The 16,140-nt window shown below is 40.6% G+C and overlaps 2 protein-coding genes across 4 annotated transcripts in view; one reads left to right on the forward strand and one right to left on the reverse strand.

The window, feature by feature from the left end:
• The window catches only part of LOC117948038 (inactive dipeptidyl peptidase 10), a 23,100-nt gene extending 18,989 nt beyond the window's left edge, over positions 1 to 4,111 (reverse strand). Inside the window, exon 1 of one of the 2 annotated variants that reach the window (XM_034877475.1) lies at positions 3,916 to 4,111. In XM_034877475.1, the coding sequence (XP_034733366.1) occupies positions 3,916 to 3,954 (39 nt within the window). In that variant the 5' untranslated portion in view covers positions 3,955 to 4,111. The remainder of the gene's footprint in view (positions 1 to 3,915) is intronic. The other variant, XM_034877474.1, reaches the window with a different exon arrangement.
• Positions 4,112 to 5,092: 981 nt separating this feature from the next.
• On the forward strand, positions 5,093 to 14,852 carry racgap1 (Rac GTPase activating protein 1). Of its 2 annotated transcripts, none has more exons than XM_034877759.1 (17): positions 5,093 to 5,459; positions 5,861 to 5,957; positions 6,167 to 6,369; positions 7,219 to 7,361; positions 7,745 to 7,814; positions 8,511 to 8,564; positions 8,664 to 8,741; positions 8,943 to 9,060; positions 9,635 to 9,777; positions 10,065 to 10,229; positions 10,363 to 10,458; positions 10,881 to 11,079; positions 11,470 to 11,575; positions 11,911 to 12,043; positions 13,161 to 13,287; positions 13,379 to 13,478; positions 13,752 to 14,852. In XM_034877759.1, exons 2-17 carry the CDS (start codon positions 5,873 to 5,875, stop codon positions 13,825 to 13,827), a joined length of 1,896 nt encoding a protein of 631 aa, XP_034733650.1. In that variant the 5' UTR covers positions 5,093 to 5,459; positions 5,861 to 5,872; the 3' UTR covers positions 13,828 to 14,852. The 2 variants fall into 2 exon arrangements, with proteins under 2 accessions (XP_034733650.1, XP_034733649.1); XM_034877758.1 differs by having other exon boundaries at positions 5,095 to 5,459; positions 5,852 to 5,957.
• The last annotated feature ends 1,288 nt before the right edge of the window (positions 14,853 to 16,140 follow it).

Here is a 16,140-nt window from a genome sequence, read left to right on the forward strand (position 1 = left end):
CCCCCCCCCCCCCCCCACTCTTTCTACCTCCTTTCATTTCTTCAGCTGTTGTGTCAATAAAGCCCTAAATAAGCCCAGAAAAAGTACATGTACTGTATATGTTATATACAATTTCAATCCGTGAAAAGCAGTGATAAAGTCTCATGTTCATCATAAAAATATTTAAAGAATTATACAGTGATTCCAGGATCTTATAGTAGATAGGGACATTTTAAATTAAATCCCTCCGAGTGTTTTATTTCCAAGTCTTTCGTCTAATAACTGTGTGCAATGTGAGCGCTTCCTCTTACACGTAATATGATGCATATCTAATATCATTCCGCTGAGCCCAGAAATTAGACCGGGAGAATCCTATATATTTGTCACACTTGCAAGTGAGGTCCAAATGCGCGGAGACGGATCCTCAGAGCGGACACAAAGCTTCTAATGGCAACTGGTCTCTGATCACAATGCACACACTCATGTCAGTTAGCAGCAACCCTGATGGACAATCACATGTCTCAGGTTTTTTTGCTCAGCCAGATCCAAAATGTATTACATTTCTAATTCAGCTATCTATTTAAATCAGACTGTGAGATCCCACAGGAGTACATCCAGATGTATGTAGGTGTCAGTCAAACACCAAAGGGTACAAGAGTGCAAACCTGAAGGAATCCCCTTGAGAGGATTTTTTTGGCAAACCATGCAGAACTAAATCAGAGAAGAGAGAGCTCTTCTGTTTGCCAGCGGAGCAAAGTGATTTCACTCAACCAAATGAGTGAATCGATAAGTTGTACAGTTGTAAGGTCCAGAGGAAAACAATTAATAGCGGGAATGCAGATATAAGGGAGATTTTTAGGACACAGAGACCTATTCTGTCCTTTCTATCGTTTCAACTTAAGAATCCCACTCATCAAATAGGAAGCGCTTAATAACCAGCACACAGACAGATCCCCGATAACTGGCTTCTTTTCTCAGAGCACTGCACACAGAATCCCACAATTCCAGCTGTATTGATTTCGTTTGCACACTAAAAAAGCGAGCCACACTTAAACACAATTACTCAATATTCACAGCGTGCAACACAACTAGGCTGTGCAGAATCCAGGCGGTGGGGAGAATTCCTAAATTAAGCTCTGGAGACCTCCTTAACTCCATCCTCTGTGTCTTTGAGGCATGGAGAATCCTTCAATAAATCACATGCAGAGGAATGAGGGACCCAGTGCAGGCTTTTTGGGGATTTTTCTTCTGTATATGCACATCTCTAAAGCCCCCTTTAACATTGGGTAGCGATGTTTATTGACATGACAGGCAGACACATCAATAAACTAACCACCACCATAAAAAAGGGCGAGATGTATCGGCAGACGCATACGACCCTCAGTATAACACAGATTCTCCTTGTTTTAATGATATGGTGTAATTTCTCACATGGGACAGCTTTAGAATAGAAAGTAACAAACGTATGCATTACCTTGTCATTGTCTCCCACTGCCTCATTTATAATGAAGGTCACCATTAAAGCGGGCTATAACTTTAGTGTGGTTGGAAGAAATTTTAACCAATGTGCAGGAGCAGTGAGATATACTTCATGTCTGGGCTATCTTTTATCACATCCAGAGTTATTTATGTGCACCTACACACTGCGCCACCGTTTCTCCTTTTGTGCTCATTTAAAAAAAAAAAAAAAAAAACAGTAGATATAGACAACATATGGGACTAACTGGGCAGATTTTTTTGCCCTAAAGGCAATGCAGCACTAGCTTTTGCGAAATGAAAGACCTGCTGCTTTAGCGTCTATACTGCATGGCTGCCCTACTGTCTTATTCTTTTCATGCTCCCCATCACGCTCAAGGAAATGACTGAACAAAAGGCTTCGCCATGAGGGGGCTTTTTCCTCAGCATGTCCAGCTACTCCCAGTGACAGAGTTCCTGCCTTTAGGAAATAAGCAGCATCAGTAAAAACACACGTGGGAGAGCTGCGGGTGGGTGACATGATGTGTTGTGTTACAATGAAATATGAGGACGTGGATGTGATTTTTCACAAGGATGGGACTATACAGGCATACTCTATCAGCAAATCATATGTCTATAATATGCTCACTGAATTCACTGTGTCATATTGTCACATCATCAGTGTTGAGGATGCTCTTTGCTCCTGCTGTATCATGGCCCATCTAATGTTATGTCATGCAACTATATGACACAAATGGCAACCCACATCATTCCCTAAATCCTTCAATCCTCTAACCACCTGACATGACAAGCTGTGAACCAGGTACGCCTCATTAACTGCTTTACAGTATAAAACACATTGACTGTTGCGACGTCTGCAGATAATAGATTGTCTGTACGCCCCCCTCCCCCCCCGCACACAATAATATTGCCGGATTATTACACTGATGCTTCACAAAGATTTTATTACACCACCATGTGAGTGACAAACATCACCATGACTACATCTGGCAAAAGGTTATATAACATGCTGCGGGGAATAAATAAGAACGTTACAGTGGATTGACGATAAGGGCCCTTCTGTTAAGGGTTGGTTTAAGGTCATATTGGGATTAATTTTCCCTGGGATATTTAACTAATATCATATACAACAAACCGGACCAGTTCTACAAACTCTGGCAGCCCTATTTAAACCATCTTGGATCTGACTATTCTTTGATTACTATGCAAGGAATGTGATGAACCTAGGCTCTTGTGACCTGTGATGTCACTTCCTTTAATGTGGACTGTTTCCTGTGGCCTTCCATACAGTATATGTTTTTGGACATGCGCTGTATTTTGTTTTGTTTTCCATTTGTTTGGATTGCTTATATCTCCGTATTGTGTCATTAATTATTGTTCTTTGTGTAAAATTAGAAAAAAACAATAAATATATTATTTAAAAAAAATGAAAAAGCATCACCATACTTATATTGCATGCCAATTAGACCGTGTTTAACTGCTCCTCTTACACTTTCTTCTGCAAGGCAGCGGTGTAAATATTACATAGTTATGCATAGATAAGACATAAGTCATGTACATTTCAATTGAAATCAAAGTGTGATTTTTCATCTAATGCAAGCATTTCTCACCATGTTACATTAACCCATTGATGTTTAGACTAAGTTGCACGAGTTGCGTCTGAAATACAAACATAGGTGAACTGTCTTTCAAATAAACCAGGGAAAGTCACATTGGAGCAGACGTGCATGTCACACATGAATAGGACAGCTGAGTTAACTAACCTTTACGTTGAGGATATTTCACTAAATGCATCATGCATCATCATTAGCAGGCTAATGAGTATTAATAGTGGGACCAAAAACAGAGGATGTTGCTTCATAGTATTTGAGCATTGACATTACACCTACACAGCAGAGGGGATAATCAATCATACAGTAAAGGCTTTAGGTTTGAGCCTCTTTATCAATGTGAACGTCTGCCGGGACCCATTTTTTCATCTTAATAATGGACTTTAAAAAATCTGCATTGTTATTGATGCAGATATTATGCTATAAAAGTCTGCATGGGACAGAAGGACAACATAAGAGTGGATGTCGAGTTACCACACCAGCATGCACCGCAGTGTAGGCTACAGAGTCCAGGCTGCCCAGGAGATGAATTTTAACGGAGTATAGTCTAAATGGGCAAAATGGCTAAAAAAGACAAATGGATAATCATGTTATTGTGGGGATACATGAGGAATTCCCCTCTCTCTCTCACACACACACACACACACACACACACACACACACACACACACACACACACACACTGATCTGAATTCCAAATAAAAATCTAAGTAGCCTAGGGATAGAACAAAATATATATATGTATAGACAAATATATATATTTATATATACAGGATTTATTTAAACACACACACACACACACACACACACACACACACACACACACACACACACACACACATATGCTTACCAGCTCCGTGGTCATGTTTTGTTGAGTTGTGGCAATCATTGTAATCCGTAAGCTCAGTGCTGCCTCTGTAGCTTCAAACCCCGCCGAGCTGCTGCACTGTTGTCTTGCGGAGCTTTTTCTGCATGCTCTGCTTCTTGCAAGTTTGTCCTCACTGGGTTCTCTATCTCCCTCTCTCCCCCCTCTCTCTCTCTCTCTCTCTCTCTCTTTCTCTCTCTCTCTGCACGGGTAACTCTCGTTCCCTCATCCACCTTTATCCAATCTGCCCATCGATTGGTTTAGAAATCAGTCTTGAGGGAAAAGCTATAGGCCATACACCATTAATATTAATATCATTAATAATAAATATACAATCTATGCTGCTAGCCTATAGCTTATAAAAAGAGTAATTATAGATAGCCTAAAGATCATATTTAGTGAAATATATATCAGCCAATTGTATCCTACAGGCCTATGTATATGTTGTTGCTGGCTGGTTACAGATGTAGCCTACAGTATATTAAATCCATTAATATAACACTTTTAAACCCATCATAGTGTATTAATAATACAATATAGCCTACTTCAGTATAGCTTATGAATGCTATTTCTAAAGAACTTCCAAAGAGGTCACACCAAATGCACATACTAATAACCCCAGTAATCCTCTTTTGAACAAATTATTTCAAAGTTTGAACATAATATGCAGTATATTAGCACACAGAATAACACAGTGGTGAGAAATTATGGAATACATAGCATAAATATACATACATATGTATATATATATATATATATATATATATATATATATATATATATATATATATATATTAGTTCAAAAGAGAATCACTGGGGACAACGTCTTGGTCAATTCAAAAACACTGTGAAGTCATGTCTTATCCAGGTATGGATTGACCAAATATCCTAGGTCTGGTGTTAAACAACGGTTTTTTTATGCTCTTTCAGTGCTACAAAATGGAGGGCAGTACCTCCCAGCCACAGCATACCAATAATACAGCTAAACTCCAAGTTATGGCTCCATAGTCGTTATTTTTCCACTTACATTCCGGTCAGGTTCTCGAACAAACAACCGTTTCTTCGCCAGTGTGGAATCTATTTTGAAAGTTGTGACCGGAAGTTACACTTTTTTTTTGTATTGATTCCTGCTTTTTAATTTTTATTATTGTGTGTTTCTTTGATAACGTAATATCTTAAACTTGCATTCTTTTTTGGGGGGGTTCTCGCTTTTTTCTGTTTGTGACTTTTTGTGGTAGCACTGTGCGAGCTATTTTACACCGTCTATGGTTGCGAGGACGACCGTTACGGTGGATTTATTTTGAAAAATGCGTACTCGGAAGTCTACCTTGACATCGGCGCAGTGGTCTTTGGTGATTGGCTAGCGGCGAAATTTGAAAAGAAACGCGCTCATTGTAGCTCCAGCTGCGGAAGGATGTGGATAAAGATACAACAAGGTGGTTGATAAAAAAAAAAGAAGAAAAAGACTGCGCTGCGTTGAACACTACCAAAAGGGTTTTTCTGTCCAACATTTCTCCAGTACTGAACAGGTAGGTAAGTATTGCTAGGTAATATATGCTAACATAAGAGAGCTAGCTAAACAAAAGTTAACGCTAGCAGTTAGCTAGCTAACATTAAAGTACGCCGTGCCGAAAGCAGATAAACCAAACGCGTTGGCATTGACAAATGAGGAAAACGTTAGAGAGCCGGTGGGTAACGTTAATGTTAAAGCGGGGCTAAGGTTTATTTATATTTTGATGCATTGTTTTCGTCGCCATTTAGCTAGTTTGATGATCAATACTAGCTATTTCCTCACATCTTCTCGTCTTAATTTGCCTAACTTACATTGAATAGCAGCCATATGTCCAAGCTTCATCGAACTATACCCTTTGTTATCCTATGAATTAAACGTACTTAATATTGCTCTAATATTTCTTGTAAGGGTCTCCAGTTACATCCCATCATGCAGAGTGCTGTGCTAAGCCTCCAGAGCTTATATGAAAATCTGAGGACGCAAGCCGACCTTCTCAGCGAGAACATTGAACCCAGTGAGTAGTTTATGGTTCTTGGCTTTATCTTTACTATCTAACGTTATCATTTGATATATATATATATATATATATATATATATATATATATATATATATATATATATATATATATATATATATATATATATATATATATATATATATATATATGCCTTAGGGTGACATACAAATCCATGCCACATTCAAATGTGCATCCTCTTTCCCAGACTTTATCCAGCTGGCACAAAACTTTGATGACTGCCGTCGCAAATGGCTGAGGGCAGAACAGGATCTGGGCTCTTGCAAAGAGGTGCTCACCAAAGCAGAGACCGAGAGGGGAGCTTTGGAGGTCAAACTGAAACATGCTCGCAACCAAGTAGATGTGGAGATCCGGCGCAGGCAGAAGGCTGAGTCAGACTGTGAGAAGTTGGTATGTTAAATTCAGACCCTTGTTTATTGACCTTTAGTACAGGCCAAAAGTTTGGAACCACCTTCTCATTCAATTCATTGTATGGAAATATGGATTTAAGTCCACTCTGGGGTGGGTGTGGCTGTTGCTCAGGTATAGTGGTCGCCCCTCAACCACGAGATTGGCGGTTTAATCCCAGGTTTTTCTGGCCACATGTCAAATGAGAAACACTGAACCCTAAATTACTCCCTGGATGCTGTATGTAAAGCTCCTAATCCTTAAGGCTCTGACACGCTAACCCGGACAGTCTGGCGAGGTCAGAGACTCAAGTCTGTTTGGTGTTTTTCCTGGCTTTCCCTTTGGCTGACCTGACATGCTGAGTCGGAAGGCGGGCGCTGTCGGCAGTTGGACTCAAATGACCAATCTGATTGGTGTAGTGCGAACGGCTTGAGTGTGACTGCTCAAAATAGGACAAAGATCTTTTAATCTGACCGTTGTTGGAAATCTAAAATGAAGAAAGATTCAGGAACTCCGTGGCCTATTTCTCGCTTAATATGTTTTTAAAAAATCATTTCGGTGAACATTTTTACTGAAATATCAGATCGTACTCCGAACAAGTCTCCATGACAGTCTAGCTTTGAATTTTCGGAGAAACCAGAGCTATGTGATGCGTTCATCACATAGCTCTGTTCTACCAACAACCAGCCGTCGCTTTAGTGTGTCTGGGCCATTAGGATGGGTTAAATGCAGTTGTCGAATTTTACTACATTGTGCTGTGTGTATTAGACAAATACAAATGAAAAGTTTCTGTTTTATTTACCTGGTTCAAGGAGCGTTGTTTGTGCTTTGCTTGTATTTCTAAAAATACAGGATCGTCAAATTCAGTTGATCCGGGACCTCCTGACCAGTGAGGGATCCTCCAACAGCATCCAGCTGAGTGCAGAGCAGCGCTCCGCTCTAGCCTTCCTGAACACAAACTGCCACGCTGCAGCCGGCCAGAATACCAGCCGAAGGTAATGAACCGTTACCTGTTTCTTGAGCCCTACGGTAAAACTTGGAGTACAGTGTTCCTGGTGATTTACCCTGTGGGGGGTGGGGGGGTCATTTGCATGTGGGAACATCTGCCACTTGAGACTTGTTCGGATACAATGCAGAATTGTGTTCACAAGCTAATTTGAAACTGGGGAACTTATTTCCCCCCATCTATTCCCATCTGCCATCCCCATCTATTTACCATGTAAATGCACCATTCCACCACACTTTCAAACCACTCTGAACTTTGAAATGCATTTCCATTTCAATTTTTTTTAAAGATGAAAGGCCAAATGTAAACAAACTCTGTACGTGGATAATTCTGCTGGCTGGCTTGACACATATCTTCTGTTCCTCCTGATAGACTAATGACGATAGATGAGTCAGCCTCCATGTTGTCAGATATCAGCTACGACAAAACGGATGACTCTCTTGTAAGCACTTTCCCTTTTCAGTATCATGTAGTGGTAAATTACAGAGCACCCCCTGGGGTCAGCCGAGTAAAATTCTGCACACATAATAAAAATCCGTGGTCTAGGTTTTATAAACGTGAGCAAAGCAAGAAATATATTCACAGATTCAAACTTCTGGGATCAAATACTCTATATATTCATTTAGTGATTAAATAAGATAGCGTCTCCAAACTTACCTCAGGTATAACTTGTCTCCTAGTTGTACTACAGCACTTGCTGTTAAAAAAATAAGTTTGGTAACAACCTTATTTAATCATTAAATGAATAGATATTTTTGTGTCTGTGTTGTAGTTTTTAGACGGTCCCTAAGCACAGCCCGCTGCTATTAGAGACCAATGTTATTTCTCCAGGTTGGAGGACGGCTCCTTTTGATCAAAATGATCTAATATCATTTCGCTATAGAGTAATTGATCCCAGAAGTTTGAATCTGTCCATATCTTTCTAACTTTGCTCACTTTTTAAAACCGAGAGCGCGGCTGATGAGTCTGTGCGTGCAGTTTATTAAACTGAGGGAACAGATTTTTATTGTGTGCGCATGGTTTAGTTTTATTTTCTCAGCTGACCCCCGGGGAGCTCCTTATTAAATAAACGTCATATGCTGTGCAGTAAAAAAAAAAAAAAAGATCACCATTTAATTTTGCAATCTGATTCTGCCAGGATTGGGACTCGTCCACTGTGAGGACAGTGCGACTCAAGAAAAGAGAAAAGAGGGTATGTTGAGTACATGTGCCGCTTTGAACATTTGTGTCTAGAAGAATGGCTTAATGTCCACTGGAGGTACAAATGGCATGTCTGCTGTGTTGATTTCAGCGCTCCTCAAGAAATCATGTCGATGGTCCTCCTCTTGCCTCCAAACGGTCTCGGTCAACAGGCAGGACTTCAGACAGGGTGAGTTTTTGCTTTTTCATTACTGAAATATGTGATAACGTTATCTACACTCACTCCACATATAAAGAATAGAAGTATTGCGTCCAAAAGCAGATGCTTTGTTGCAAGCATGTAACCAGCTCTTACAACACGAGGTTGGGCTCTGACATCATTTGGTTCGATGTGGTTATTGAGACCATTGATTTCATACATTTGTGACAGGGAAGTGAGACCCTTGTGACAAAGACCACAGTGACGATCCCCCCGAATGGAGGACCTGTTGAGGCTGTTTCCACCATCGAGTCTGTTCCGTACTGGACTCGCAGCAGGAGAAAGACCGGTAAGGTTTTTTCATATTTTCCAGTATGTAACCTTGGGCTGTACTGGGCCCCATTCTACACATGTGGTTTAGCTTGTGAAATTTCTCTGCTGTATGTGAACAGATTAAATATGTAAACTCAAGTAAAATTCATTTAGGGCCAAGTCATTGGTATATTTCAGTATTTTAGCCTGTTAGGGGACATTTGAATTGTACTTTTATTTCAATTTTTTGTGATTGAATTCTTTTTTTTTTTTACATATGTAAGAAAGAAACGAGACAAGAATGCGTCCCAGGGCCAACAAACAAAATATATACTATATAGATGACATTTTTGCAGAGGACAGAGGGGAGGGAGACATAACAACACACGCAGAAACCGACACACACACACAGACAGGCACAAGACATCATCCACCGAACCAATCTACTGAAACTCTGTCTTAATAGACAGTGCTCATCTGGCTATTATTTGTAACGTTCTTATTCTGTTTATGGATGTCTTGAGTCATCATATGCAGTGATCAGAATCAGTGATTCAACATTTATCTTCTCAAAACCTCAGTGGTTATTTCTTTATTCATCTCCTGCTCAGCTGCCATGGAGTGGGACTCCGAATCTGTCAAGTCTGATGATGTCTTCAAGCAGCCTGGCAACCCGGAGGTCGAGCAAAAAGCAGCGCCCAGCACTCCGCAGAGCCACGGGAGTGTCCGTCTTCACGAGTTTGTCTCCAAAACTGTACGAATGCCATTTTAAGCAGACTAGAGAAGCATATGCTAGCACCTTTCAGATCAAGGGGAATTACCATTTTGCTTTCAGGCCAATGTACTAGATCAGACTCAAAGTTTATTTGTTATCATCTACTTGTTATAGGATTTGCAATTTGGCATCTGTAAAGAAACTTGTTTATGCAGTGCATTTTCTTGAGTTTATTTGAAGAAACAAAGTGTAAATTCTTCGCTCAACATAGCTGTTTACCCAGAACCTTTACCTGCCTCCAATATGACATTGAATGTCTTTTAAAGGTCATTAAGCCTGAATCATGCGTACCCTGTGGAAAGAGGATCAAGTTTGGCAAGATTTCACTCAAGTGCCGTGACTGCAGGGTGGTCTCGCACCCCGAGTGTCGCGAGCGTTGCCCTCTGCCATGCATCCCCAACATGGGTGCCACACCGGTCAAAATCGGAGAGGTACGCGAGAACATTTACATCACTTTTTTTTTCTCTTTTTCTTCATGATGTGCAGGTTAATGCAGACGTGTATTCCCACTCTGAAATGTTGTTGCAGTGCTGACAGTTTGCTCCATTTCTCAAATGACTCCAGGGTGTGCTCGCAGACTACGTCCATAACACATCCCCCATGATTCCTCCTCTTGTAGTCCACTGTATCAGCGAGATCGAGCAGAGGGGCCTGCATGAGGTGAGTCGTGGCTCCAATGTCTTTCCTTTTAAGCTGTGACAGAAAGCGGTAACTAAGATTTGACTATTGTTTAATGTTCTGCTCACTTTCTCAAGATTGAAACCAATCTCATGTGTGTATGCTAAGTTCAAAGCTAGAGCCAGGAGACTTTTACTTTGGTTTAATTAACTTAGCTTAGCATTAAGACTGGAAACATGGGGGACCTGCTTGCTGGCTTCTTCCAAAAATGCCAACCAGCACCTCTAAAGCTCAATAATTAACATATCTGATTTGTTTGATTTGTACAAAAAAAAAATGTAGAGAACAAGTTGGTGTTTTATGGTCGAGTTGCGTGCTGAATTAATATCTTATGCAACCAGTGGCCCGGTCACAGTAGCTGAACAAAACCAACTGTAAATAATACTTGGATTTCTTCCTCTCAGGCGGGACTGTACCGGCTGTCCGGTGCTGATCGCACAGTGAAGGACCTGAAGGAAAAGTTCCTCCGCAGCAAAACGGTTCCCGTGCTCAGCAAGGTGGACGACATCCATGCCATAACTGGCCTCCTCAAGGACTTCCTGAGGAACCTCAGGGAGCCTCTTCTCACCTTCCGCCTGAACCGAACATTCATGGAGGCAGCCGGTATGTGTGTGTGTGTGTGTGTGTGTGTGTATGTGAGACGTTTGGTGTTAGAAAAGATGCTTAAGTTGTCGGTAGCTGTTTCGGCTGTGGCGGGGCTCCATAGGGGAAAAAGTAATGGCCCACATTAAATAAAAACTAAAATAACTTAAACTCTGTGTAACTGCTCAATGGATGGCAGAATTTTACCCAACAGACACATGAAATGCGGGTTTAATAAGCACTTAGACTTTGTTTTTGCAATTAGTTTTGAGCAGTGATGGAAACCTGAGGCGGGATGTTGCCTGGAACAAACAAAAGAGATTGATCTTTCAGCTTGTTGTCCTTTTTTATTGTTGTTACTGGAGTCCGATACATTTTCCTTCAAGTATATTTTTCTTTGTTCCCCCGCAGAGGTTTCAGACGAAGACAACAGCATAGCTCTGATGTACCAAACCGTCAGTGACCTTCCACAGGCCAACAGAGACACACTGGCCTTCTTAGTCCTCCATCTCCAGAGGTTAGCAGCTGCTCTCCTCTGAATAAAATACCAATGTTAACCGCTATGCATGTCCCAGTGCAGCTGATTTAAGAAGCATTCACTCTGCTTTGATGCCTTGCAAATTCCTGCTACAAACTGTGTTTTGGGATCAGCTGATGTCTTTCTATAACTGACCTTTTTATTTTGCTGTATCCTCTAACTTGTAAGTTGGTTGAATCGCTTGAGGGAAAGATGTGCCAAGAATGTACTAAACACCTCGATCTCATTAGCTGCTTAAAATACACTTTAAATGGTGTATAGAATAGTCCATAAACGGCAAATAGACATGATTAAATCTTAATGAAATATTTCAGAGTTGCTGACAGCTCGGACACAAGGATGGACATCAGTAACTTGGCTCGGGTGTTTGGGCCCACCATTTTGGGTCATGCCGTTCCCAACCCCGACCCCATGACGATCCTACAGGATACCAAACGACAACCTAAGGTAGGACTCAATCACGCTTATTGTATGTCATGTTTTTCCAGTGGTGAGTTATAGAATTCCCTAGAAAACAGAGGAGCATCTGCATCAAGTGTTGTCTTGATAATGAAGACCGTGTATAACTGGCCTTTTTCCATCAGGTCAGGACCAAGATCTGGTAGCATGGTACAAGGAGTTAGCCTGCAGCTCTTCATCTAACGGCTCACTGTGGCTGTGTTGTCTCTTTTCATTGAACAGTGCACTATTTCTATAATTGATCCACTTTTAAAAAATGCAGAAAAGGACCATGTCTCGTTGGCTTGTAGACACTTTTTTTAAATAGTTTATTGCAATGTGTAATGTATCCTCTCCCAAAAAATTCTTTACTTTAAATGTATTGCACATTTTTAGACTTTTTAAACATGTTTACACACATTAGTGACAATTCCTCTCCAACCAATCGGTAGTCTGCAGGTTTTCACGGCACCTTTTGGTGTCGCCTCAACCACGGAGGCGATACTAAAAACGTGTTGGCAGGTTCAAGGTACTTTTTTTTTTTTTGTTTCTTCCATAATGGAAAACCAAAAAAGGGGAGCGCAATTTAGAGATGCGTGTCAGTCCGTTTACTCTTTCCTGGAAATGTAAACGCTTGTTTTTCTGTCAGCTTTAACCTTGGTCACAAACACATTACGTCTCCTGTGACCGCTTCACGATACAATCCGTCCCTGTGTTTTGCCAGATGAATACTTTTGATGTGAGCTAACGAACTCATGTAAGCAGTGAGGCGACTTCACACGTCATCACTGTACATTCAAACACAATTTAACCATTTAACTTGTGAACAACCTGGAACATCATGCAGGCATTTTGATATACGTTACGTTCAGTGAGCCTCAGCAATCCAAGACGATGAAATAGAGGACGAGTGGGGGTGTTGTTACATTGTTGCCCTAATTAGCAGAAACATGATTCTCTACCCAGCTTATTCAGTCTGGTTTACCACAACAAGCTTTTTACTAGTATTTCCCATCTGTCTCGCCCAGGGCATCCGCGGAACCAGTTCAGCACTGTTGGAAGAGGATGAGGCAACACACTGAAACAACGCTGATCTTTCTGCTTCCTTGCTATTCTCTCTGTTCAGGTTGTGGAGCGTCTGTTGGCGCTGCCGGCGGACTACTGGGGCCAGTTTGTGATGGTCGAAAGCGGGCCGCCAAACTTGGACCACCTGATAATCGAGAACGCAAACTGCTACGCCACCCCCGAGAGAAGTAAGCGCTCGCCAGACGTCGCTGTTCTGCAGGGCTTTGTACGAGTCATTTTACTGATCGGTATTTCATTGAAGTGTTTGTATTGTTGCAGTGAGCATACTGGGGCCTTTGACTACTCCAGAGCACCAGCTCAATAAAACCCCCTCCTCCAGCTCCTTGTCTCAGCGCATGAAGTCCACCCTGACACCCAGGTAAAGCCCATTTCCCATCCTGCAACAGCGTGTATAATCAATGATGTCATGATTAATTCCCTCCAGAATGAAGAGTGTATGCTGCTGATTCAAATGTTTTTTTAGGAAAGCTATAAAGAACTTGAGATTTAGAGGAAAAGGCTGACTCATTTAAACGCCTGTCATAGAAGTTAATCTACTGTACAATATCTCATTATCCTTTTATTGACTCTGTTTTATTGGCTTTGGCTCCCAATGCCATTTAATGCCTCCACGTGCACCCCTTTGTTGCAGATTCGGGAGCAAGAGTAAATCAGCAGTCGGATTGCCTCGCCAAGGAAAATTCTTTGCATCTCCACTCCTTAAATAATCCAACGCAGCTACACTGAACCCTGGACGGGTACTGCAATAACAACCATTACTACTTCTTTTACTGCATAACATGGTACTGCTTTGATAATGGCTAGAAATCTCTCCATCTTAGCCTTTTAATAATCTTTTTAATACTTCGCAATAGTAAGAGTTGTATTTTGATGATTGAAAAAGAAATACCTCTTTTTAAAAACCGAATAGATCTTCCTACCTGTCTTTAGAGCTGACGCTTTTGCCAAATGTTTAACTAGACATTCTCATTTCACCTCTTAACACAGTACACCTGTAATGTACTGTATATTACTCCTTTTGAGAAATGTGCGCATAGGTGAAAACGTGTACAGATTCATTGTGACCTCCTTTTTCAATATTTTCTTATGCCAGTATTTCAACTCATGTGTCACTCAGAAGTTGACGAACTGATTCTAAGGCATTTCATTCTAGTTTGTAATTGACTGTGTGACTGCTAGTAACATCATCTTTAACTCTTTTTTTTTTTTTTTTGTCTTTTTAATGTTTGTATCTCAACTCTATTGAGTTTTGATTGTTTTCATCCTCCAGCGAATTGGGCTGGAACTGTTTACGAGCTCACGTGGCCTTTCCTTTTCAACAGTAGTTGGAAGATATTCTATCACATGTGAGCTTGACCGGGTTATTGGTGATTGGCGTTGATCTCCTTTAAAAAAAAAAAAAAATGAAAGGGCGAGGGCAACATTTTATTCTCTTCACTACTATCGGTTTTGCACCGCCAGTGATCGCCAGGAACATTGTCAGCTGGTGTATGTCACATGCTTTAATCTCTACCAGTTCATTTAGCTCCTCCTTGGCGATGTTTATTGCTGTGTGCAATGTTTGTTCAGTGGGAGCATGCTTAGGAGCAATCCCATGCAAAAAGCAAGTACTTTTGTAAGATTAGCCAGTTAAGTTGCCGTGGCATTATTTGATTACCTATTAGCACAAGTTTTATACACAAGTAATTTCTCTAAAATTCACATAACTTATAAAATACATTTCTTACCTTTACAAAACTCTTGTGTGTTTTCTGTTTAATGCTCTGTGTGGTTTCCTGTCTCCATGAATCCAATATTTAGGCTGATTCTGTGGTCCAAGTTAACACACACATAAATGTCTTGTGGTAGGCTCTATGCAGTCCTCTGTATTGCATTCATTTGTAATGTATCATCTCATTTAAAATCTATAATACACTCGGGTTCCAGTAGCCATACTCCTATACTATATAAAATCCCAGAACAAGATTTTCCCCATACATAGTATGTCAAATGCAGTATGCTTAAAATATCAGGATGTCGTACTGCATCAGGTCACATTATGCAGTTTGCAAGCCAGCATTGATTTTCTGGCTATTCTGATCAACGATCCTCTGTGCAGCGGAAGATAACGCCACATCGACTGAGCTGCAGGGAGAGCACAGACAGGTGATAGCTCATTAACTATGTGCTGCAATGGTAATATAAGCAAGAGGGTCAAAGTTCAGAGCGCAATGTTAAAAAGTAGCACGTGCCAAATAAATGCCTACTGCAATCGACACGTCCTAAAAGTTAACTGAAAAGTATTGATTTGTGAACGTAGTAATACTTTAAATTCACCTTTCATCCAAAAGGCATCCGTTGAGTTGGAGAGTCCTAGGTATTTAACTAAGTTCACACTTTCAGGGGGGGGGGGGGGTTAAGCTCACATGAGATTTGTCACAAGTCAAGGGGAGAATGGGTCTGAAGGAAGGGTTTAGTTATGAATGGTCCACACTCAGAGGTAGAAACCACATTGTCTAAATATATAGTGATAACCACACATAATTGAGAGAGTTCATAGAGTTGTACTTGTATAGTGAGTACAGTTAGAGATTAAAGGAACCTTTTATAGTCTTGAACACAATACAGGTAAAAGCCAGTAAATTAGAATATTTTGAAAAACTTGATTTATTTCAGTAATTGCATTCAAAAGGTGTAACTTGTACATTATATTTATTCATTGCACACACTCTGATGAATTCAAATGTTTATTTCATTTAATTTTGATGATTTGAAGTGGCAACAAATGAAAATCCAAAATTCCGTGTGTCACAAAATTAGAATATTACTTAAGGCTAATACAAAAAAGGGAGTTTTTAGAAATGTTGGCCAACTGAAAAGTATGAAAATGAAAAATATGAGCATGTACAATACTCAATACTTGGTTGGAGCTCCTTTTGCCTCAATTACTGCATTAATACGGTGTGGCATGGAGTCGATGAGCTTCTGGCACTGCTCAGGTGTTATGAGAGCCCAGGTTGCTCTGATAGTGGCCTTCAACT

Source organism: Etheostoma cragini, chromosome 7 (genome assembly GCF_013103735.1).
Source record: "Etheostoma cragini isolate CJK2018 chromosome 7, CSU_Ecrag_1.0, whole genome shotgun sequence".
Taxonomy (NCBI): domain Eukaryota; kingdom Metazoa; phylum Chordata; class Actinopteri; order Perciformes; family Percidae; genus Etheostoma; species Etheostoma cragini.

Coding starts and splice junctions, on each gene's coding strand:
- racgap1 (XM_034877759.1), top strand. CDS start 5,873: ATGCAGAGTGCTGTGCTAAGCCTCCAGAGCTTATATGAAAATCTGAGG. Junction 8,742..8,942: donor CAGGCAGGACTTCAGACAGG/GTGAGTTTTTGC, acceptor CATTTGTGACAG/GGAAGTGAGACCCTTGTGAC. Junction 10,459..10,880: donor AGCAGAGGGGCCTGCATGAG/GTGAGTCGTGGC, acceptor TCTTCCTCTCAG/GCGGGACTGTACCGGCTGTC.